General features: G+C 35.7%; 1 protein-coding gene across 8 annotated transcripts in view; it reads left to right on the plus strand.

Moving 5' to 3' along the window:
• Positions 1-25,179, plus strand: part of NBEAL1 (neurobeachin like 1) — an 85,070-nt gene that overhangs the window by 50,202 nt on the left and 9,689 nt on the right. For 7 of the 8 annotated variants that reach the window (XM_021270401.4, XM_027461107.3, XM_072041042.1 and 4 more), the window contains 26 exons: positions 413-991; positions 1,482-1,657; positions 2,032-2,185; positions 4,093-4,221; positions 4,819-5,124; positions 5,236-5,385; positions 6,255-6,412; positions 7,024-7,148; positions 8,148-8,274; positions 9,153-9,301; positions 10,160-10,293; positions 11,164-11,265; positions 12,535-12,630; positions 12,738-12,862; positions 14,158-14,298; positions 14,389-14,519; positions 15,738-15,847; positions 16,351-16,468; positions 17,181-17,278; positions 17,601-17,717; positions 18,200-18,289; positions 19,536-19,645; positions 20,236-20,408; positions 21,067-21,161; positions 23,160-23,276; positions 23,950-24,111. In XM_021270401.4, coding sequence (XP_021126076.3) covers positions 413-991; positions 1,482-1,657; positions 2,032-2,185; positions 4,093-4,221; positions 4,819-5,124; positions 5,236-5,385; positions 6,255-6,412; positions 7,024-7,148; positions 8,148-8,274; positions 9,153-9,301; positions 10,160-10,293; positions 11,164-11,265; positions 12,535-12,630; positions 12,738-12,862; positions 14,158-14,298; positions 14,389-14,519; positions 15,738-15,847; positions 16,351-16,468; positions 17,181-17,278; positions 17,601-17,717; positions 18,200-18,289; positions 19,536-19,645; positions 20,236-20,408; positions 21,067-21,161; positions 23,160-23,276; positions 23,950-24,111 — 3,972 coding nt within the window. Of the gene's footprint in view, positions 1-412; positions 992-1,481; positions 1,658-2,031; positions 2,186-4,092; positions 4,222-4,818; positions 5,125-5,235; positions 5,386-6,254; positions 6,413-7,023; positions 7,149-8,147; positions 8,275-9,152; positions 9,302-10,159; positions 10,294-11,163; positions 11,266-12,534; positions 12,631-12,737; positions 12,863-14,157; positions 14,299-14,388; positions 14,520-15,737; positions 15,848-16,350; positions 16,469-17,180; positions 17,279-17,600; positions 17,718-18,199; positions 18,290-19,535; positions 19,646-20,235; positions 20,409-21,066; positions 21,162-23,119; positions 23,277-23,949; positions 24,112-25,179 lie in introns of those variants that run through there. The other variant, XR_003498274.3, reaches the window with a different exon arrangement.

The raw sequence follows: 25,179 nt of genomic DNA on the forward strand, positions 1-25,179 counted from the left end.
ATCATATTTCACATGCCAGTTATTTTATTTGTTTTGTAGACTAAGTGGCTGCATACAACTATTTGTTGTGATAACTGTTTTTTCCAGGTATTATTGCAGAAGAGTTACTGAAATATGGAGAGTTATTGATACACTTTGATAGCTTTTTTCCTCTCATTCCTGAGATGATATTTTTTTTTAAATATATACATTTCTAATGAGAAGAATTCTAATATATATACATTTCTAATGAGAAGATTTCTAATTTATTTAATTGGTGGTACTCATGTTTTCTGTTAACCAATTGTGGCTCTTTTACAAGATCTTAAAAATGCAAAATAAATTAGACATTTTACAACCTTGTAACTTGAAAAAATTAACGCAGTTTCAAGCTAAAATTAATATGTGGGTATGGAATATCTTCTATCTCTAGGTTTTGCATCTTTTACATTCCCAGTTGGACGCAGCACAACAGATTTCTCAGCAGCTAGGCTGGCAGGACACTTTGGTTAGACTGTTCCTGAAAGAAAAGTCTGAGGTCCGGATTGGCTTTAGAGAGAACAGGGCTGATTCCTCAAGGGAGGAGGAAAAAAAGCCTCCTGCTGAAGATCTTCAGAGACACCATGCTGATAAGATGGAGGGAGATAAAGCTGGTAACTTTTCATCTGTTAATGGTTTGTTTGATCGGTGGAGTTTAGAAGACAACAAATCTTTGGATGTCCCAGCTCATTTCTCTGCTATGCCTCTGGAAGATGCATCCACAGGAGAGATGTCTTTTAGGTCAGAGGACCAAGAAGAATTGTGGCACAGTAATCCTTCGCATCTGAGTTTAGATCTGTCCAGTGTTGACTCTTACGAACTGGCTGATGTGAATCAGATGACAGATAGCCTACCCAGCACACCATCGCCTATAGAGAGCACAAAACCATTTTCTGGACAGCCTGACAAAGATCTGGGTGTCATAAATGATGTGGGCTTCGGTGCTGATCTCTCTTTATTTGAAAACCAAGGAGTAAGTAATTCTTTCCCTGTGTGGTTAATTTCTCAAGATGTCTGCAATTGCTTTTTTAATTGTCTCCTTAATGGGATAATCATTGTCATCTTTTTTTCCTTTCACCTTCCAAAGGGGAATAGCAATATAGCTCTATTACAGTGAGTAGAGGCACCTGTAATGTAATGTCTTTTTTTGTTTTCTGGTTGGAATAGCTTGGGCAAGGGGGGAGAAGGGAAATAAAAAACAAACAACAAAAAACCTTCAGTATTTCAACATCCCTTTATCTTCCAAAGGAGAAATGATACAGGCTAAGTAATGATGCAGAAGTCAAGTCAGTATGTATTACAGATTCAGGGAAGCCAGTGCCTCATATTTGCATTTTCATGTATTTAGTGATTAGTCCTTAGACTGCACAGTTTTCAAAAATGCCAATACATGCAAGCATAGGACTGTAATGAATTAGGCTTTTTGCACTAGAAAGGTTGTAAATATTTATTTTCTTTTGTAGGGAGGTGATAATGAACTGATACAGTTACTTACAGACATTCTACTGTGTATAATGTGGAAAGGCATTGAAAGATCTGATGATGATGCTTGGATTGAGAGAGGACAGGTATTTTCTGCACTGACCAAACTGGGAATATCTAATGAGTTGTTGCGACCGTCTGATGAAATAAAACTCAAGTGAGTGTACAGCTTAAGGACAGGTTCTGTAACTTTTTTCTTGAAAAAGGGAAAAAAGTAAGGGGCTTTATTTAAGGTAGGAAGGGGTGGATATTTATTATCAAGATATAACTTTCTTTGCTCTATTTTCATATATTGTCAATATATTTTGCTACCTATTTGGCAGTGTAACGGGATTGTAAGGTTTTGAAAATCTGTATCCCAGGCTTCATGCGCTTTTCAAAATCTCTTTTACGTGATTGGCTTATCAAGAAGACTATAGTTATAGCTGTGGAGTGAGAGATTCAATTAAATACTTAATTGGATTTTTTTAAAGCCACTTATATTTGGAACATGTAATAACTACTTTGGGATTTTTTTTTTTTTACATGCAGCCTGCTGGAGAAGATGTTAGAATGGGCAGTCACTGACAACAGGGATTCAAAAGCTCTCCCTACACACGCTGAAAATGCCTTCCGGCTCTTACTAATTGTACAAGATTTCCTGCAGGCAGAGGGAGTAGTTAATTCAAACTTGTGGACAGAAAAGGTATGGTAACTGCATAATGGAAATACTGTATATAGGCTGAAATAGTAATGAAAAAATTGTCAACTTTGATAATTTTACTTCTTCTAGGTTTGTATTTTTAAACTAGATATTAGGGAGTGAGGGCTCATATTGAAATGAATTAGATTGTCCCTTAATGAGAAAACAATATTCCCCATAGTATATACATAATGTTATTGTTGCAAGTTAAATAGGTCTATAGTGGTACTCTTTATTGAAAATCTAAGTCTTTTCAGACTAGCAAAGATCTGATAGGAGCTAATATAACAATGTCAGTTGCAGTCTAAGAAAATTTGGGACCTCTTATCAGAACGTGTGACTCAGTGTATGCGTCCTGAATAAAACACTAGCCAAAACCTTGATTGCAATTGCAACGTGAGGAATATCACTGCTAGGTTTTTACCCATATTGGAGTTTTACCATGCTTTTGTGCATATATTTGTAAATAGGTTAATTTTACATACCTTGTGAGTCAGAAATATGAATTCTGAGGAAGTAAATGACTAGCAAACACAGGAAGTAATAAGATAAAGAAACTTTGTCTTCCTGCTCTGTTTCCTGACTTCTTGATGTAAATTTTAGAGATACGTAGTTTGCCTTATTTTTTCGTATTAGAAGCAATGTTTTTTTTTTTCTTTTACTTTCTGAGCAGTGTCATTGCTTTTCTATTTTTTGAGGCTGAAGGCAAGAGAAGTATTATATGGAAGCCTAAATTATGTCAAAATAAATCCCTAAAAAATAAAATAAAATAAATAAAAAAATTAAAAAGCTACTGTTTACTTGTTTCTAAAAGTGTAATGTTAAGAGTCATCACAACAGAGTAATTGCTAAGCTATTTCTCATGGTGCATGCTTAGAAACAAACATAGCTTAATCACAAAGCTTACATTTGTTTGTTTTTAGAAAGTCTGCTCTAGGTGAAGGTTTTGCTTTTAGTTGTGAGCTAGCTTTGTGAAATCTGATTAGGAATGAGTTCTGAACTTTGGAGCAATAGGACTTGTGCTTATTGCCAACTCTGAATTGAAAACAACAGTGCTCTCATAAGTTATCTTCCACTGTGCCTGGTAAGAATTCAAAGCACTGTAATATTTTAAGATAAGAGCTTTCAGCAAAGCACAGAAGCCTTCACATGAGTTTGGGCCTTAACAGAATAGAATGGAATAACAAATATTTGAGTAATTTATTAGGGAATTCATCAAGGTATATTTGTTCTGAACAAACATGTCTAGATGGTAAAATGTGTCACTTACCTTAGGAATAGCTTCCTTTCGTAATAAAGTTTGGATGTTGCCTAATCTACTGACAGAAAGGAGTGTTTCCTAACTTATTTAAGATACTGATAGCTATGAAGCTTCAAGCATTATACTAAATCAGATATTCGTGAAAGAAGCCTTGCTTTCTTTCTCAGTATACCATACATATTACTGTTGCTGGTAAACTATGTTAGTATTACATTTACATCGCATAAGACAAAACAAAAGAAAGAAATAAAAACCTATAAATACTGAACCATAAATTGCAAGTTGGTATGATATCTGTAATACTGCAACTAAAAAGGCACGCGTACCAATAATCCTGTTCCTGGAATCTGTAACATTTTTAAAGAATTGGCATTTCCTGCAGTTAAGTTACAGGAAGAAGACAGGCATGTGTATGCTGTTTTTGGTCTTACTGGGGAGGTACTTGAGTTAACATACTAGGCTAGCCATATTTTATAGTCATGAATTTTTTCAAATGACTGGTGTAGCTGCAATCTTCTGGGATTTTATGGTTTTGAGTAAGTTCAAAGTGTGAGTTCTTCATTTCTTTGAAATTACTGTAACTCCAGCTGGAGTATTTGCTGATTATTTCTGACTTGTTTTACTTGCCAATCTTCTGCTTTTATGATAGCTCTTGGAGGAGTTAGTGACTCTCATGGATAGCCTGTCAATCTGGTATTCTGCTGGCCCAGAAGCAACCTGGCTTTCACAGGTGCAAGTCCAGTTACTCCTTGGATTCATTGCACAAGACAACTTACAGGTTTGTTGCAAATTCCTGCAAATGGCAATGTTTAAAGTGCTCATTTGGTGTAACTGTTATGGTTTTGGGGGATCTGCTTATGCCATTGAGTAGACTGACAGCAGTCTTTCATCCTCGTATATGCAAATATTTTATCAGGTCTTGCCTTTTGCAAGCTTACTCTGCAGTCCTGTCAATGTGCACATCCTGAGTATGTGAACAAGATAGAGGGCAGTCTGTTTGAAGATGGGGCAATGTAAGTGCTAGTAGCAGTAAGACGGCAATCCGAATTGTGACTTTTCATCTTTACAGTAAAATACACTGAGTGGTTTCACGTTTAGATAGAATAAGTGCACAAAAACCTGAGTCTGGAATAATGAACCCATCAGAAAAGCCAGGACTGTTAGTTTAGGTATGTGATTGCCTTAATGCAGCTAAGTGACTCAGGGTTGGTCATCACAGGATAAATAAGTGATCAGTGCCTGTATACAATGTATGTGTGCCCTCAGGCTGTCTGAGATACAACAAGAATATGTACAGTCTCCTGTGCTAAAAGATAAGTGCTCAAAATTACTATTTTGAGAATTGCGTTCATTTTTCGTTATTTTTTTTGTGTAGGTCTGTGCTATGGCAGCAGCCAAACTAAACACCCTGCTTCAGACTAAAGTAATAGAGAGCCAACCTGAAGCATGCTACCTCTTGGGGAAGCTGGAGGGCATCTTGAGTAGATCAATAGAAGAGAAAACAGAAACGTATTCATTTTTGATTCCCCTTGTTCGGACGCTGGTATCCAAAATTTATGAACTTCTCTTCATGAATCTGCATCTCCCTTCTTTACCTCCTACCAATGGCAGCCCCTCTTTCTTTGAGGACTTTCAAGAATACTGCCGCTCTGATGAGTGGCAAGTGTACATTGATAAATATGTAAGTAGTAGGTTCTTTTTGTAGCATCTTCTCCTCTTTTTGGACGCTACAGCAGAGGAATTCATATTCAGAAATCATGTTGCGCTTTTTGTTTTGTTTTGGTGGAAACAGATTATTCCAAATATGAAGCAGTATGAAGAGAATTCATTCAGACATGGTCATGAGCAGATGGCACTTTATTGGAAAGATTGTTATGAAGCGTTTATGGTGAACATGCATAAACGAGATCGGGAGAGAGGAGAAAGCAAGCTTAAATTTCAGGTAAGGTTTTGAGCTCTTCTAAGAGCAACTTGCATCTCAGGATTCACATCATAAACGATGGAGAAATTGAATTCCAAGATGACCAAATTCAAGTTACTGCAAGGATGTTGGTTGTTTTGCTGAAGATTTTATGGGCAGTTTGACTATATATACTTCTAGTATATGCTTTTTAGTTCTGTTCTTTATATTTAAGCATCATATCTATAAGCAGAGTTACTCCGAGACATTAGGTCTTCCTCCATAGCACAGCAACCCAGAATTATGCTCAGCTATTAAAACCTCTTCCCTGTTATGAGATGAGTTAGTGGTCCAAATTTAACCCTGCTTCAATGAAAACACTTAAAACAGTTAGCAGCTCTTACTGTGTGGAAAAACTGTCTGAAGTGACCTGTCCTTATAAGGTTCAGAATCCATTAAATTGCTAGAATTTACCGTTAAACTACAGTAAATGTCATAGCTAAGTTGCATTTCTCTTGTTTTCCCTATGTTGCCTTAAGATTCATGTAGTAAGCTTTTCTTTATTCTAGTAACTAGGTAGAATACAGTATGAATCACATTTTGGAATACCAGAATTTAAAGAAAAAGCCTATTTACCATAATTGGATTTTGCCTAGTGACCACTTTTCTTATCACAAAAAATTGCCTTCATTTGGATTCAGCATTGATAACCCTCTCTTCAAGCCTTTAAGTCAGTGTTTGGTGCCGTATCTTCCAGTACTAAGCTTTTTAAAATTTCTCTTGTAAGCAGTACCTTAAATTTTCAGAAATGGCTATTGCTGAACTTCTTTGTTCATTCTTCATTTGCAAGCATTCTTGCAAATTGTAAAACTGTTACTTCAGTGCTAGATTTATTTTTAATGGTCTTTCAGGAACATTTTGTGGAACCATTCAGCAGAAAGGCTCGACAGGAAAATCTGCGGTACAACAGTATGCTAAAGCAACTTAATAGTCAACACACAGCTACTCTGAGACAGTGGAGAGCAGCCCAGCTTTACTTGCTCTCTGAACGTGGCCCTTGGTCAGAAATGTAAGAGCAAAGTTCTTTGAATCAAACTGTATATGATGTTTGAAAGGAATTTTCTCAATGATTTACTCACTATTTTGTATGGTTAGAACCTTGTCAAATTGACTTGGATAGCCATTCTTGAGATGTAAAGTTAATATTGAATTCATGCTTGATAATGTTTTCTGTATTTTAATTATCAAGGTAAGTTTGAAGTACAATGTTGAACTGTTACCTGGTCGCTAGATTTTTTTGCCAAGTGACAAATAAAAAATTGCCATTTTTATGCATAGAGCTAATTTCAATTTAAAAGATTACAGTTTGCCTGTCTTGTCTTTTGGGTGAGCTCTGGATAGAGATTTTTTTTGTGATCTTCTAATAGTTATTAATAGAAAGTGTAACCAATTTGCTGTGTTTCAGTAGAAACTAAATACTGCTTACAAAATGCTTTAGGATGATAAAAGCCACAATATCAAATTATAGTTAAGATGCAGTTTACTGCTTCTGTGTTTTGCAGTCTACTGATGGGTGGGTGACTTGAGGATTTTTCTAAATACATATTCTTTTGTAATTAATTCATTCATAGTTGTTTTTTAACCTTTTAACTATTTTTGTGGATATTCATGTTATCACAGGAAACAGCATCCTATCCACTGGAAACTTTCAAATGTGGAAAATTTTTCACGTATGAGACTAAAACTAGTGCAGAATTACAATTTCAACTCACATCAGGATGCTAGTGACCTGAGAGATAATTTAGGTAATGTTTTACTGTATTTACTAGCTTACACGGTTTCCTCAGTCTTCACTGATAGATCTGTGTATTTAAGAATCAGTATATTGTAGGTACTTAAATCATGATTTGTCTTTATTTTTCCTATAGTAAAATGTGTAACATAAGAGAGGTGCTTTGACCTGAAACAGCATCTTTCTCCTGGAAAGAGTACTTCATTTCCTCTTGCTCATTCAAGTGTGTATTTTTACTGAAGGAAAATAAGAACTCCTTTGCTTTAAAATAAGCAGTTGTGTACCTTTCTTGGGTAGTCTTATTTTTTCAAGAAAAATAAACAATGAGATCAGAATAAGTAGGCAGTATTGTTTTAAAAACTTTAAACATTTGATTAAATGTGTAGGTATGAACTGTTGTTTTTTTTGAAGTGTACCCAAAAGCTGTATTGTAATCTTTTCTTAAGATGTAATGGTGTAATCTTTTCTTTAAGTTAGGGTTCTTGGATATCAAGATGCAAACAAACAAACAAAAAACCTCAGTTATTTAAATCTCAGTCTTGTAAACCCAAGTTAGCAAAAAAAAAAAAAAAAAAAAAAGTATTTCCATGAAGCCTGCATGCTGTAAGAGTGTTTGACAAAACACTACGCATTAGAGTTGAGTTTAAAGTTTTTCTGAGGTGTTTCTGTATTCTTCTTCTAGTTAGGTGAAATTCATAGAGGAGGGAGAGAGATAATTGACATATATAAATATACATATGTAATGATACACTTCGGCATTCAAATTTGATTATTTTCGGAACTGTACTTTTACCAATTATTTTGACATATATTTCAATGTAATTGGAGGAGCATTTTTAAAATGTTCTGCTTGCCCAACAGACTTCTTAATTTAAGAAATCTAATTACTTGTTACTCAGATAAAAACAATATTCAACAGTGGAAGATAACACTCAGTAGTTTAACTTTCCAAAAATGCTGTAGCAAAAAAAAAAAAAAAAAATCTGAGCTGATGATGTGTCTGTTACAATAGGTGTGCACCAGACACAGCCGTCTAGTGAGTCTCTACTTCTGGAAGTGGTAAAGCAAGTGAAAGTGAGTGACTTGGAAGATGATATACTTGAACTACCAGAGGAAGACACAACAGCCAGTTCCAGTATGTAAGTACAGGGGCACAGAACAGTTGAAATTTGTTTCCGTGCTTCCGAAGTGGGAAGGAATGGGAAGCAAATTATGGAGTTGATTAGCATGCAAAACTTCCCTCTTTGCCTGTTCTTAACAGTCCAGTTCAGGGCTCTGATAATTGTGAACATTAGAAAGCTGCTATTGGATTTCTTGTTGTAAACAGCAATACATGAAGAACCTCAAGGAACAGAAGTTCTGAGTGCAGAGTACTCAGATTACAGAGAAGATGCTTGTGAGGATTCATAAGTGATTCACTGTCCACAGTTGGTCTGATGCCACAGAGTTGCTGAGGCTTTCTGTGATGTACATGTATCTTGGTTATAACTCTCAAGAAACGGTCTACCCCGCAAAGGCATAGACCAGAGTGGAACCAGCTCTTGCCTGCAGGTGCTAGAGCTGTTCTATGTGGCACCAGCTGTATAATGTGGATATTTGCCTAACTGCCTTTAATGGAGAATACCCTGATTCTCATTCAAGGAAGAAGGCGTGCTGCGTTACTGGATGCATGAAGTTGTGCATATGCTTGTGTGTGTGTATGTAGTTTGAAGTCTGGTAGAGACATGGCTTTTTTTTTTTTTTTTTTTTTTTTTTTTACTTGGAGTGATACTTCAAGGGGAGTCAAGTTCATTGAGCATCAGACTGAAATAGCAAGCCTGAAGAACAAGACTAAAAAATATCTAGTAGTCTAGTCTGAAACATTCAGGACTGCTAATGAAAGTAACTTCATATAGTCATTTATGATGTACTTGTAATGCACTTCAAACTTGATTCTTCTCTGAACTGTGCTCTTGTCAAGTACCTCAGCAATTATATTATCTACCCAACCCTATAACACCTAGTGGTATTTTTGTAGGGATGAGAAGGATGAGCAGAGTCAGAAAGAAAAGCTAATATTGTCTGAAGACTGTGAACTCATTACGGTAATTGATGTGATACCTGGCAGACTGGAGATCACTACCCAGCACATCTATTTCTTTGATGGTAGCCTTGAAAAAGAGGAAGGTAAGTGTGATCAATAGTTCCTTCTTTACAGTGCAATTCAGCATTCTGCTTTTAGTAATGTTGATTTTTGAGAATGAGTGCCAAACTAATTGTGAAAATAAATGGTGAGGATCTGTAATTAATATTCCTTTTGGGGGTCAGAGGTCAGCTGATGACTTCAGAATCAGATATCTGGAACTATACATACTGACCTGTTAAATTGATTCAATATTCTTAGCATTTCTTTATTAAAAAAAATAAATAACCTGTGTGCTGACTGTCTAGCTAATGAACAAAATGTGTCATTTCCTCTAAGTTGTTTCTTAAATGGCAATTATGTTCTACATGACAAACGTTTCACCTGTACATTGATTAAAAAGTTCTAGTAAGTGATGATTAAGAAGTAGTAGTATGTAAAAAATTAACACGAACTTTAATGGAATATGCATGGCTAAGTATGAAAACAGTGAACTGAAACATTTGACCAATAGATGTAAAGTAAAAATAAATAAATAAATAAATAAATAAATAAATAAGAAATCAATATATCAAAAAGCTGGCCTTTTGGAAATTCTATCTACAAAAATCTTCTGTTTGAGCCCAACTAAGAAATGAAAGGGGTTTTGGTTTATGTTTTTGTCAATACATTTTTAAAGTGTCTTCAATCAGAATGCAAAGATATTCTCCATCCCATTAGATATTTTCTGCTGTCTCAATCTTTCAGTAGAAAATGAAGCTAGGAATATTTTCTAGCAAAATGGTTAACTAAGCCATGTATAAAATTTGCTCTTTCTAGGGTGATTGAAAATAATACTGCATTGTGTATATATGAAGAGTTTTTGATATATTTCAAGTCAGTAATCAAAACGTTCTTCCTAGGCGTTGGTTTTGATTTCAAATGTCACCTTTCTCAAATTCGAGAGATACATTTGCGTCGGTACAACCTGAGGAGGTCGGCTTTGGAGATCTTCCTTATGGATCAAACCAACTACTTCCTCAACTTCAATAAGGAGGTACACATTTCCCAAATTTCCTTGATTTGTGTTATTAGCACAAGTATCAAGTTTTAGTTCACTGATCGTATCTAGTGTGAGCCTGGTGTCTTTCATAATACTAGAGCATTAATAACAAAATGTTTGCTAGATACAGTCATTATGGGAAATCAGACTGCAGTCTCTGAAAACCTCAGTCTGGCATCTAGAAACTGAGTAACTGAAAGGATGAATAAAGCAAGACTTTTTCCTGTCTCTTTCTCTTTAATAATACAGAACTATTATTCAACGAAAGTTATATCAGTAATAATCTAACTTTAAGCCCACACATCTTAAAAAATAATCTGAGTATATTAATTACAAAGTAAAAGAGCTTTTATTTTACCACAACATTGGAAATCATTGAGATTTCTGTATTCCATAGCGTAGGATTAGTGAACTTTATGTTCCTCTGCATTACTCTAAGTGATCCATTGTGGAACTATCAGAACTTAAGGTGATTTACGTACTAGTAGGTCAATTTAAGAATAGCTGCTGTAAAATGGCTTTTTAAATAAATAAATCATTGTAGTAGTTTGGTAGGGAATATATCAGTATGGTGTAATTTTATTTGAACAACAGTCTTCCTAGAAGAGTTCTGTGGGAATAATTTTTTTGGTGTAGCATTAATAAAAAAGAAGTTACTTCATAAAGTATACTGCCTTTATATCCTGAAATTGAAGGTTGTTCATCTATGTTGATCTATACACATCAAAGGTTTATACAGCAAGAGACAGGAGTGCTTAAAAGTGTAACTGTGTTCCATTTACTTCACATTTTAATTAACAGAGCAATTGTTTAATTGTCAGCTTTAATTTCTAGAACAAATATTTCTATGCTGTTTTCAAACAGGTAAGAAACAAAGTATACAGTCGAATATTGTCCCTGCGCTCTCCAAATATTTCTGGAACGAGATCTCCACAGGAACTCTTTAAAGCTTCAGGTTTGATGCAGGTATGAGACTTGAGCATAAACAGTCTAGAGCATTCCTCTGCTTCTTGAAGGAATCCTGGAAGGTTCCAGAGTTCTCAGTGGTTTTTTTCAGTATTTTAGATGGCAATTGCCAACTTCTGTACCCTCAGTCCAGTGTCTGAACTTTAACATGCATATTTTAAGAATTGCTGTATTTTGTGTTTGCAGTCAGTGAGTTTATGCCATGGGAAATGGACAGAGCTCAGCTCTGATGTGATTACAGCAAGTGTTCCAACAAGAATGGCGAATATGCAGCAGACTTTCTTCTGGTTTTAGTCCATGGTTCTTAATGTACATTTTGGAACTTCTCTCAGTACCCGTGCAAACAATGTTCCCTGCTATCTCTTCATTATAAGGCTTTCAAGAAAGCCTATGTGAAGATTGAGTATGAAGTATAGTGTTAAAGGAATTGGTAACTTTGGTATAATAATAAAATGTCAAAATGTCTGTATTACCCTAAACATAGATAATTTATCTAGATAGAGTAAATATATTTTTATTTTCCATCTGTTTATGAAATGATCATGGTTTTCTCTGAGGGAGCTTTACAGAACAGATAAAGAATATTGGGAGTACTTCACTTTTTCTTTCTTTGCCCAGGGACATGGGGTATCGTGTTGCATACCTAAGTAGAGAAAAACATTTTCTGTAATGAAATGTCTCCATCATGCTACAGAAAGATTTTGAGACCTTCTGAACACAGCCCTGTCTGTTCTTTAGTTTAAAATACAATAATAGAACAGAGGAGCAAGGATACTAAATTTACAAATTCCTGTACTGTTAGTCAATGGGAGAACAATTCATAAATAAGCTTTAACCTTAAAACTTTAATGGATTTCAAATTTCTGTTCCCCTTTTTCTCAGTGCCTGTTTTACCTTCTTTCTCTTTGTTTTTTTCACTTTTGTGTTGCTTCCACTTTTTTATTCTGGGGCAGCTAATTGTCAGCTGCATTGTATTTTACAACAGAACTGGTATTGATCACGGGCACAATTTCAGTGAATTTCAACACAATCAATGCATTTCAATGAAATACAGTGCTTCAGTGAAATGCAGTGCGATCACTGAATCAAAGGGGAAATAAAATCGATTATGAGAAATTTGAACATTCATACCATGCTTATAGACTCGTGCCTTTTACTTGTGAATACTATCCCCTAGCAGATAAATACTGACAAGACGTGTAATTTGCAATAGTAGCAGCTTTGATATAATGATTTCTGTGGTATCTATTTTTTCTTTTTGTCCTTCAGAAATGGGTGAATAGAGAAATATCCAATTTCGACTACCTTATTCAGCTGAACACAATGGCAGGACGAACTTACAACGACCTTGCTCAATATCCTGTGGTAATTTAAAAAAATTCATTTTTTACTTTTAGCTGACAGAGTGCACTTTTCCTGTGTTTAAAAGAGGGATCTTTAATCTGTTTGATTTTTGACTTTATTTTTTTCAGTTCCCCTGGATTTTACGAGATTATACTTCAGAAGAACTGGACCTGAATAATCCAGCAGTCTTTAGGGATCTGTCCAAACCCATAGGGGTGGTAAATGAGAAGAATGCTAAGGCTGTGAAAGAGAAGTATGTATCTGAAAGCTTATATTTCTGTCTTCTCTGAGACTCGAGGCTAATAATACGTGTAAATAAATAAAGTGGTGACACTAAAATTTTTAAAAGCTAGTTTTATAACATCACAGATGCTTTTGCAAAGATTGTTGATTCTTTGTTCCTGCTGCATTCAGATTAGTTAGCTTATACAGCACTGAAAGGACAATTTACTGTTGTTTCTCAGATGTGGAGATGAGAAACAGTATGTAGAGATGCTCAATTTAATGGTCCAGCAGTTTGAAGAGACATACTGTGTCCTGTATCTGTTTCAAGATGAGGAATGTAAAATCCTACTGATGAGTTGAGCTGTCTGTGCTGAAAGGTAGCACTGATCCCTAGATCTGTGCCTCCTGTTCTTTCTTTTTTTTGAGCATAGATTATTATATTTGAACTAAAATATAACTCAGTCACTTCCAGCAACTCCTCTGTAGGTAGGAGTGACAAGTACTTACATCCACACATCAGTGTAGCTATCCTTCCTTTTTGCTAGTGTGAGAAGTGAGTGCTGTCATACCAGATTGCATTTGCCGGGCTGCTTGCAAAATCATCTTTTTTCAGAAAACTTTGAACACAGAGCATTTTCTTTGAATGATGAGGGTCTATCCCTGACTGTAATGAAACTGGTTTCCTAGCAGTACGTTTAGCTGTAGTTTCTCTTTCTGGCCTTGTGATTTAAAGAATATATCAGCCAGATGGTGGCACAGTGCTGTAGAGAGTTTGCCAGTAGAAAAGGAAAATAGGCATGAGTGTTAAATAAATCTCTTCTCTGCATCCTGAGAGAATCACACATGCTTGTTTTTTGTTTTTTGTTTTTTTTTTTAATCTTGCAGGAAACTCTCTCAAGTCCTTTTTCAGTAATAAATATTCAGCTTTATTCATGTGTTTCTGGTTTGTTTTTTTTTTTGGTTGTTTTATCTCTTATGTACAGTCATGCTAAATCAAGCTTGTCTTGCCCTTTATCCAGTTTCTGATGGCTGATAGCAAATGCCGAGGGAAGAGTATAAGAATGAGTATGAAAAGGGTGATCCATCATCTCATGTACATTTCTGTCTTTCTGTAGTCTTTTGCTTGGGGACTCTGAGACAGAATTTGAATTCTCATGTTTAATAGAACATGATGTATTTTTATCTTACAAATTCCTGTGATCATTTCTTTTGAATCCTTTCCTCCAATAAGTACAATCCATGTGTATATCAGCTGTAGTGCTCAATTCTATTTATGGTTATAAATATTTTCTTTATTGTATTTTATTTTTTTTTTTTTTGCAGATACGAGAATTTTGAGGATCCCCTTGGGATGATTGACAAGTTTCACTATGGAACACATTACTCAAATGCTGCTGGTGTCATGCATTACCTCATTCGGGTAGAACCTTTCACAACACTTCATATCCAACTTCAAAGTGGAAGGTATACTGTGAGCATGTAAACAGCACCTGTATTTTCTTCCTTATTTTACCAAGAGGATGAATGGCCTGATCTGAGTTCTCTTACCTGCAGGTTTGACTGTGCTGATCGACAGTTCCACTCTATTCCTGCTACCTGGCAGGCACTCATGGATAACCCCAATGATGTCAAGGAACTTATCCCAGAGTTCTTCTACTTCCCAGAGTTCCTGGAGAATCAAAATGGTAAATAGATCGCTCAGAATATTCTGCATAGAACTCTCTTCTTGTATTCTTCTGAAAAGAAATACAAGCAGTTATGAATGCTGTGGAACACTCATTATTTAAGTTTTATAATGTATTTGTATAAATTACTTCAGTCATCACACTGGCTTCAAACTGTTTAGTGAGATACCAGTTGCATTAGGCAGCAGCCTGAATGTTGTTTAAAACTTAAGAGTGGGATCTTAAGGATGGCTAAAATAGTGTTGTCTGCCTAATGTAAAAGATCAGAAGTACTCAGGATATTTAAAAATGAGAAAGTTAACAAAAGAGTTCATACTGAGCAGATAGTGGAAGTTAGTGGAGATTAATTAGTATTTGTTTTATTGGTTTTGTTGGGTGATAGTCTGGACATCTTCAAAAGTGAGGTCTCATACTTGTTCCAGGCAATCGGTGTATTTGCTGCTTTTTATTGTTACCTACCAGTGCAATAATAAGTCTCTTGATTTTAGAGCTATGTAAGATTCCAATACCCATCAGAAGAAGGATGTGTGCGTGTGGAGAATAAGCTGTTTCAGTAACATGTAATGTTGACTAGAAAGACAACATTGCATTCTAGTATAGGACTCCTAGCTATTTTTTTTTTCACATTTAGTGCATAGGAGAATTGTTCTTCCTACTAGATGATTTAAAAATAGATTTGTGTGTTTATGCTGATGATAATTTTGTCTGGTAGTTACAGTCTACTGGAGTTCTAAGTTATAAAAATTTGAAACACCTAAGTCATGCTTTCAAAAGTCATTTAAATATTTAGAATTATTCTAATGAAAGCTGGTGGGATTTAAGGCTTAAAAGCCTTGATTCTGCAATAACTTAAACCTGTAAGTAACTTCATAGTTGTGAGCAAATACTCTCTTTTAAATATTTTGGACTCTTAATCCTGGTAAAATAAAGCAAGTGCAGATATGTTTAAAGTTAGGTGTGAAAATGATTAATGTTACTTTTGAGATTGGCACTGCAGCTTTTAAATCATTTGAGTGCTTTGGTTAACTTACGTTTCACTTAACATTTTAAAGATTCATAGGAGAACTTAGTCTCCTACGTCAGTAGTAAGGTTATTGTAGATTTATATAAAGAAGTTTTCAATATCCTTCCCATGCATTGAGAAAGAACCCTTTTAATCTTTATAAAGAAATAGAGATTTATTTTTGTAGTAACAAAATTCTCCAAATTATTCATTAGGTTTTAACTTGGGTCAGCTTCAAATATCCAAAGAAGTGGTAAATGATGTTGTTCTCCCCAAATGGGCCCACTCTCCAGAAGACTTCATTTGTAAACATAGGAAGGCTCTGGTAAGATGATGGTTATGCATCTGAAATAATGATAAAGAAAGTACATCTACACATTGTCACTGTGGCTCAAATATAAAATACTTGGACTACGTTTGAACTGGAGTTGGTGTTGAATTTGATGCTACAAGTATCACTAGAATTTTCACTTTAAAGTCCTGTTCATGTAAATAAAATGCTTGAAAGGAAAGAAAAAATTAAAGCCTGAGGATGCTAATGATTTGGGAGTTTGCTGCCTTAGGAGATAAAATGCAGAATTAGGTGGTTTTGGGTGGTAGGGCTTAGACATCTTAGATGTGCTGCTTTGCTGTATTAAAGTTCCATCTTACATGGCAGTTAATGCACTTAATGCATATATATATTCTAATGCTTCTGCTCTATATGGTTGTATATACCTAGTTTGTAAATACTCTTAGTTTAGGAATTAAATCTTTTTCACAGAAAATAGTAAATACTTCAAGAAGGGAGCAGACTTTTCACATTACAAGAGTGTTTTTTTCTTCCAGGAATCTGAGTATGTTTCTGCTCATCTTCATGAATGGATAGATTTGATTTTTGGCTACAAGCAGAGGGGACCAGCTGCGGTGGAAGCACTCAATGTGTTCTATTATTGTACTTATGAAGGTACAAAGCAATATGCTTTTCTGTCATTGTCATCAGAATTGTGGGGTTTCAGTATTAGCTACAGAGGACTTGATTTGTGATCATGCCACACAGTAGCATATGGTAAAGCAAGAGAATTATGGCTGAAATGTGGCAGCATAACTTATAATTTGTTATCAGACACCTAGAATATTTGATGCTTTGATCAGAAGTTGTGAACCTAAAATGTTAATAAAGGTTTTAAAAGAGGGGACTATTTCAAGTGCTTGTGTTTTGTTTCTAAATGTGATGGGGGCTTTTAGTTGTTGTTGTTAGCTCTTCGTTCGCTTGACTAAAAACATTTGTGTGAAGGGGTTTCTCATGGATTAGGGTCAAGGAAAAATGTATAAATAAATAATAAATATATTGAAGATGCAGTCTATTAATACCAAAATTGAGTTTTGGGTGGCTTTTGTGTGCAATGTACTGCATGCATGAAGTATATTAAATCCATGTGACAAGACAAAGCCCTGCAACTCTTGCACTGGCAGATATACTTAGAACTCCACATACAGAGTACAGTTTTCAGATTGTATTTTATGTGGAGGCATTGTTTGGAGGCTTTCTTGGGGGAAAGGTTGAGAATGCTTCAATTAATTTGTTTTGTTACATTTGTTTGCCATGTCTTTGCTCAATATATTGTTTAGTTTATGTTTCTTTTTTTCTACCCTTCATCTTTCTTCTTGTGATCCAGGGGCTGTGGATTTGGATGCTTTAACAGATGAAAAAGAAAGGAAAGCTTTAGAAGGGATGATAAACAATTTTGGGCAAACTCCCTGTCAGCTGTTAAAGGTAATGCTGTTTGTTCCTTTTCAGTCAGATCCTTGAGGTTAAATCCAACTGAATTACAAAGGACTTGAAAAAGATAATGGTTTGTAATTTTAAGAAAGTTAATTCTTTGCCACATCAACATGCGTAAGGGTCACATTGATGGAAATTTAGCATAGCATTTTCACAGAAATTAGTATTCTTTCAGGAAGTGAATTAGGTGCTTAAGAGTCTGTTTTCCTGTTGATTGTCAATAAGATTCTGAGAGTACCATGTATGACTTGAAGAATTGGTAGATTTCTCTAATTTGATTGTCTAATTTGATACTCCTTCAAATGTCTCCTAGGAGCCCCATCCTCAAAGGCTGTCGGCAGAAGAGGTAGTGCAAAAACTAACTAGAAGTGATACCTCTACTCTGAATCTCTTCCAGCACCTCACTGAACTGAAGTCATTCTTCATAGAGGTAGACACATTATTCGAGATTGTCTAAAGTCTAATCTGAAACTTCTGATCTACTTGAAACAAAAAGCAGTAACCTAGATGAAAACAAACTTACTTCCCGTTTGAAGGAAATATTTTTAAATACAATTTTTGTCTGCCTTTTTAGTTAGCTTTGTAAAAGTTGATATATTTGTATCTGCTGGCATCTTTTTTAAGTATTGAGTTAGCCAGCACTCCATGAAAACTAAGAACAACACTGATGATATCTGGAGGCTCACTGAGTTTGGTGGCTAAATTCACTGATTTGAGACAGAGCCAGGGTTTAAGCACTGGTATTTGTTATGCACTATACCTGTATGAACTGAGCATGTGTGTATCATGTCCAAGAGTACTTTACGGGTCTGGTATTGATTCCAGAGGCTTTGGGTCTTACTCTTTACAGGTTCTGTATTTATCCCTCAGCTTTTGTTTATAATTAGACCAAAATCATGTCATTTCTCTTAGGGAATCAGTGATGGTGTCCCCATTGTCAAAGCTGTTGTCCCCAGGAATCAGTCACGTTCCTTTATGTCTCAGGGAAGCCCAGAGATCTTGGTGAGTTACACATGTTAATATTAAACTTGAGACTAACAGCAGTCAAAACAAATAGGTGCATTTTTTCATACAAAGTCTTTTTTTTCATACAAAGTTTGTAGAGAAATACTTTCTAACTGTTCCTGTTGAAATGTGTTCCTTTACCTATGATGAACATCAGCTATCAGTTAAAACTTGGTCTTCTGGAGAAGTTAGGCTGATTTGTTGAATGGCATTTAAGTGCTTATGAGACATGAGTAAGTAGTGGTGAGGTGTATTGTAAGTTGTCACCTGATCCACTTCCATAATAGCAATCAATTTCCTAATGTAAAGCGGTCCGGCTTTAAAACGACAGGGTTAGTTATTAATGACACCATTACATTTATCATTATTTTCCAACCCATATCTTAAACTGTGCCATGTCTGGCATGTGCACACTCCAAAGGCTTATACTGTTCCTAAAATTAAACTTCGCACTGCCTAATACAGGCTCTGGTACTTAATACTGGCTCTGGTACTATGGCAGATGTCCAAATGATGAAAGGAGGGCAGTGTTGGCATTTATGTCTATATGCATGGTCTGCATAATGGCCCCTGTGCAATAATATCTGTGGTTTTTAGGAAGTAATACTTTCTGACATTGATATTTTGTAGGTCAAATTCATTGTCCTGGCTTCATGTAGTATGTTTGTCGCTTGGAATCTGAAAACATCTAAAATTCTCATTGTATTTTTTCTAAATATATGATGAAAATAATCTTGAATATTTCAACTTCTTCCTTGCTTTCTCAGAAACAGAGCTGTAGTGCTATTTTTTTTTTCAAACTACCTGTATTAATATGTTAACTATTACTGGTGACTATTTCAAAGAGAAGAAAAAACTTAAATGATAGAATTGTAATTAAATGTTTGGGGTTGGAGGGAATTGATTGGTTGGTTTTGTCTTTTTCTTCTTACAAATCAGCTTTCGTTGACCTGTCTACAACATGCAGTATTTTTACTTGGTAATAAGTACCACATGTGGATTATAATCTTTGCAAAGAAAAGTAGATTTCCTTTTTTGATCCTTTGTTGTTGAAGCTGCTTATCTGAGCTGGACTTTGTTTTAATGTGCAAGGGTGTGGGGTGTTCCTTTTTTTTTTTCTTAGTGGTGAACTCTCAAGTAGTCTGTGCTTTTTTTTTTTTTTTTTTTTTTCCTGATGTAAGCTCCAATATCAGAAAATAAGTCTCTGGGTTTCACCGATTTTAATTCTATCAAACTTTTTCAGGTAACAGCAAGTCTGAATTGCATTATTGGAACCCATGGTTGGCTACCTTATGATAAAAATATCTCCAACTATTTTACATTCATCAGAGATACCACAGTGACAAATCCCAAGTAAGCAAATGGTGGTGATAGGTACAGATGAATGCATCTGTGGTAACAAAATACAGTAATTGTCTGATAATCAATGGACTGTACTGTTTTCATTGGCTGAGTTTTCAGCTAAGAATATATCTTCTAATGTTCAACAATAATAATGTTCGAGTAAAAAGTCCTGTAAGTAGCATTTCAGGGTTCTTAATTCTTAGAGCTATTTCTAATTCTATTTTTTCTAGTTACCATATCATAAAAACTCATATTGAAATCTGAGATGAATACTCTTTGCACATTCTTAAACTATAGTGAAAGCACAGCACTTTTGTATTTGATTTTTGAGAAAATTCTTTTTTCTTTAATATTCCAATATTTACTGGGGACATGAGTTATCTGTACAGAATTAAATGACTGAAAAGATGTAAGGTGAAATCTGGTTTCCACTGATGGCAGTGACAGTTTTGCCATGGATATCGAGGGGCAAAGTTTCACCTTTATTTATGTATAACTTCTTCTAAAGATAGAACTTACTACTTTTGAAGGATATAAGAGGTGCAAGATAAATTGATTTGAACTGAGTTTAATTTCAACTGCTCATCATTTGCCTACAGAACACAGCGCAGCATGAGTGGTCCTTTTGCACCTGGGCTGGAGATCACCTCTAAGTTATTTGCAGTATCGCATGATGCAAAACTCCTCTTTAGTGGAGGACACTGGGACAATAGCATCAGAGTGACATCTCTTACAAAAGGAAAGCTGATTGGACAGCACATCAGGCACATGGGTTAGTACCTCTATAGTGAAATGAAAGGTTTTATGTTGGAAAATAGAATTTTTTTCTCAGAAGGAGTAGTCAGGCATTGGAATAGGTTGCCCAGGGAGGTGATGGAGTCACTGTCCCTGAGGGTGTTTAAGGAAAGGTTGGATGTGTTGCATAGGGACGTGGTTTAGTGAGTAATATTGGTGGTAGGGGGACGGTTGGACCAGGTGTTCTTCGAGGTCTTTTCCAACCTTAATGTTTCTACGATTCTATGTATTGCACTGTGACTTTTGTCCTTCTTGATCAAATTATACTCAGTGCACCTGGGCTGGTAGGCATAGTGGTCATAAAAGAATGGCAATGTAACAACAGAGAAATACTTAAACTGTAATTATACACGTATATTTGAGTATGGCTTTTTAGTAATTGTAGTGATGGTTTAATATAGTTTCAAAATAAGACTTCCTTTTTCAGGTAACAAACATGATTAAATCATGCTGGTACACCTGGTTGTGTAATGGTGTCATTGGTTGATACAATCTCATCAGTCCTTATCGCAGCAGAATGCTTCATGCTGGCTGTAAATGAGGATAGATTGTTGACATCTTATGTGCTTTTTGTCAAATTGTGGAGAAATTAGTCTTAAACTATATAAACTTCTTGTTATCCTTTCTTTGTCTAGATATTGTGACCTGCCTGGCAATAGATTACTGTGGAATCCATTTAATTTCAGGCTCCAGAGATACTACCTGTATCATATGGCAAATAGTTCAGCAGGTATGTTGTTTAGGCATACTCTGAGAAGCTGTTTCTGCATGCTTCTTTTGTTTCATTGTTTTGCTGTGATGGTTTATTGATTTCCTTTCTGCCAGCTTTGCAGGGAAAAATAGCCCATAAAACCTGATTAACTTAGTAATTTTGTTAGTCCCATTATCTTCTATGTTTGAAATATTTACTATATACATGAGTTACTATATAGCTAAAGTACAGTAACGCTGATCGTTCTTTGAGGTTACTTTGCTCTATTTAAAGGCACTATCAAACATTTCACAGGTTATTTTCAGGATAGGCTAATATCATCCCTATTGTACAGACAGAAGAATGGGAGAACAGAAACACTGCTTGAGACTACAGGAATTAGAACAAATGCTAAAGAAATGCTTATAGTTAGGGATTTTTACATTTCTAGGCTGCTTTTTAACTATAATAGTTGCATTTTAACATTGTATTTTCTCTGTGGGAAGTGCTGATGCATGATAACCAGGAGTTAGCAAAGATATCACTAATATGTTACATGAGTTTACATTGGCATTTTAGAATTCTTTGATATTGTTTTTACCCTGTGAAAGAGGTTGTGTGATGCATGTGTGTGCTTACACTCAGTGTGAGGTATCTCCTTTGTTATGCATTTTAAAAGTTCATTTCTGCTGCTTCATATGAGTACAAATAGCATTAATTGTAGAATGGGCCTTTTACATGTTATGGACAGGACATTTGGTCATGTCACCCTGTTCTTACCACTGAACCTAAAGTTAGCACATTAAACCATATGTGGAACATAACTGTGTTTAGTGGATGCATGCTGTGAAAAGTTAGCTGTCTTTTATGATGAGAGTATTTATAGTTTTTTTCAAGACGTATTCTGTACTTTGTACAAAATAGTGCATCATCAAAAAGGCAAGACCTAAGTGCTTAAAACAGATTTTTTTTTCCTCAAGACAGAATAAGTGTTAGAAACTTCATAGTTTATCTTTTCAGAGTCAGTTGAATGATGAGTCCTCTGGAGATGATTACCGTTTAGAATTGTTTTGCTTTAGTATTTTTAATTACTTTTTTATTTAGTGGATATATGTGATGTTTTATGTATTGTAAATTCTTCTCATGAGAGTTTTTTCTTGGTCGTTACAAAGTGAGAGTAATGTTCTGCAGACTGCAACTTCTGTTCTACTTCTCTGCCCTGTATTGTCTCTTCTTTCCCAGCTCTTTAATCTGACACTTGTTCTGCATGGGCAATGCATATGCTTCAGGATTTCAGGACTTGCTTGGCAGATTTCTAACACACAAACTAGACTGGAGAGTTCTCTGCAGAACTCCTTTTCTGTAAGCACAGATCTTGCCTCAGAACTGGTCTGAGAATGTCTTTATATGCTGACAGTATGCTTACTGGAACAAAAGTACTAAATTGTTTTGACATCCTGCAGTCATGTGAGCAATTAGCTTACTATTTTTAATGGGCATTATTGCAAGATTTCCATTTTATATCATACTAGCAGCAGTCACTTAGAAGTATTATTTACTTGCTTTTCCCCTAGAAAATAGAACAGTTACTTTCATTTTTAAGCAAAAAAATAGCTAATCTCAAGAAATATGAAACTTATGAAGGCAGTGCTTAATTCTGTGGTAAGCTGTAAGAATTGAATAAGCCCAGACACATGGACAAAAAAAAATAGGTGGATGGACAAAGGACTCCTGTTAGGACTGCTCGCTGTGGTAGTTGCACACTCAGTCGTCTGTATAGCTAGAAAGAAATCAGCTAAGTAATTCTGTCATTCACATCCACATAGTACCTGTATGTGCATTCATTCCTTGATTTCAGTAAATAAGACTGCTGACATAAAAGCATAAATTGAAATTGGAATGGGTGAGTTGTGCTTTTGGTTTTGGCCTATGTCAAATATACATATCGCACAACTAATGCTGAAGATACCAGAAACTTATTTTTGTTTGTCCTTCAGCTGCAAGAGAATGTGTCATTGCACTTTTTGTTACTCTCAGGGAGGAGTGCCTGTCGGCCTGGCACCTAAGCCATTACAGATCCTTTATGGGCACACTGATGAAGTTACGAGTGTTGGCATCAGCACTGAACTGGACATGGCAGTGTCAGGATCCAAGGTAAGAATTTTAATGCTTTTCCCTTCTTTGCCATTTCTTCAATAAAATGCTAGAGCATGTTTGAAGAATAATACCAAAAATGTGACTATTTCACTTTTTTTTTTCTTCAGCCTTGCACATCAAGAACATATGTGCCATCTCTCTTGCTGCCTACTTAAATCAATCTGTCTCAAACAGTGCTCTACACAGCATAGGCCTCAGCTACCCATGTTGTGCTAGTTTGTACAGATGAGCCTTTAGGTGTATGGACCTATTTGGAGAACTTAACCTTCTCACAGAAACAATTCTGTGACAGCTCCTTCCCTGCTTGCTTAACCTTGAAGGCTCTTTGCAGCTTACTCAAGCTCTGCATTTCTGTACTGCATTGTCAGGCTGCTGAACTCTGTAATGCACATAATGCCCAGTCATAAATGTGGCTTGTAAAACGGCTGATTTGTTGTCTATCCTGCCCCCTTGCTCTGTTTGCATTTGTTTTTACATATGCCTATAGTACTTGGCCTTGAGGGGAAGGATTCCTCATGCAGGGTTCCTAAAGCTCAGAAGTCCTAATCTCCAGTTAAGATTTTAAGTACTTTAAAAATCATTCATTTCTATTTAAATACTCATTGTATCTGTTACGGTAACTTACTTCAGAGGTTGTTGCCAACAACTTACCTAAATTTGGTCTCTGCAGGATGGGACAGTTATTATGCGCACTATTCGGAAAGGTCAATACATGAGAACTTTGCGACCACCTTGTGAGAGTTCCCTCCTGTTGACTGTTCCCAATCTGGCTGTGTCCTGGGAAGGCCATATAGTTGTCCACACCAGCATAGAAGGAAAGACCACTCTTAAGGTACTTAGCTTCATGGAATACCTCTGTTTCTTTTGCTGAAGGTTTTAATCATAAATGTGCCATATTTGTGCTTTACCCTTATTTCCTTAAAAACTGAGGCTTTTTTGATCATGACATGTCTTTTTTTTTTTTTTTTTTTTTTTTAAGTTTTGCTAGCCAATTTTAGTGTAATTTGATAAGGCAAATCACAGACATACTGTGCTCCTGTATGTTTCACAAGAATCTCCAAACACCTGCAAGGCAGATACCCAGGCATGCACTAATTAATCATCCTGTGAGAGCTGTTTTGAAATGCAAAACTAGGAGTTTTGCAAGTTCCACTACTCACAAAAACAGAGGTTCATAAGGGGAGAAGTAAGATGTAGATGCAAGATGCTCAGGGACTACACCAATGTTTCTTAGTTTTGGATTGGAGAGACACCTATAAGGTTTGCTATATAGCTTACTCTGTCTATTGAGTGGCTGTGTAGCTGTTCTAAGTGTAGAACTGTTATGATTTCTGTGAGAATGGGAACTTTCCTGTAAGACAAATTTATTGGATATAGGTATGCTAGCTGCATTGGGAAGACTGGGGAGAGATGAAACACCAAGGTGTTGCCAGGCTGGAAGAACTTCAGAAGGTCATGTTAGCCGTGTCTTCGATCCATCAAGAATTTGTTGCCTTGTCCAAGAAGTGCTTCCAGCTGTAGTTTGACAAAATAAACTTGTTTCCTTCTGCTTTTCAATTCAGGGTGAGGTGAGGGGGCTGAAGATAAGAGGGCTCTTTCCTTCTTCCTTAACAAAAAAACACCAAAAGACAGAGACCTGTCCATTAAGTCCATGGATGTTTCCAGAAAATTTCGAATCGATTACATTGATAGGTAGGATGTTATGTTACCTCAAGAGGTAATGAAAAGTAACTTCAAAACTTTCCATACAGGACCAGGTATACGTACACGTAAGACATGGGCTCAGTTTTCATATCACTCAACAAGCAAGCTGTTGTCAGCGATATTATCTGTAGGTTACTGTCCAAGTCAACTCTTACCAGTGAACTAAATATACAGATAATAAATTTTGAAGCCAACC

Source organism: Anas platyrhynchos, chromosome 7 (assembly GCF_047663525.1).
Source record: "Anas platyrhynchos isolate ZD024472 breed Pekin duck chromosome 7, IASCAAS_PekinDuck_T2T, whole genome shotgun sequence".
Lineage (NCBI taxonomy): Eukaryota > Metazoa > Chordata > Aves > Anseriformes > Anatidae > Anas > Anas platyrhynchos.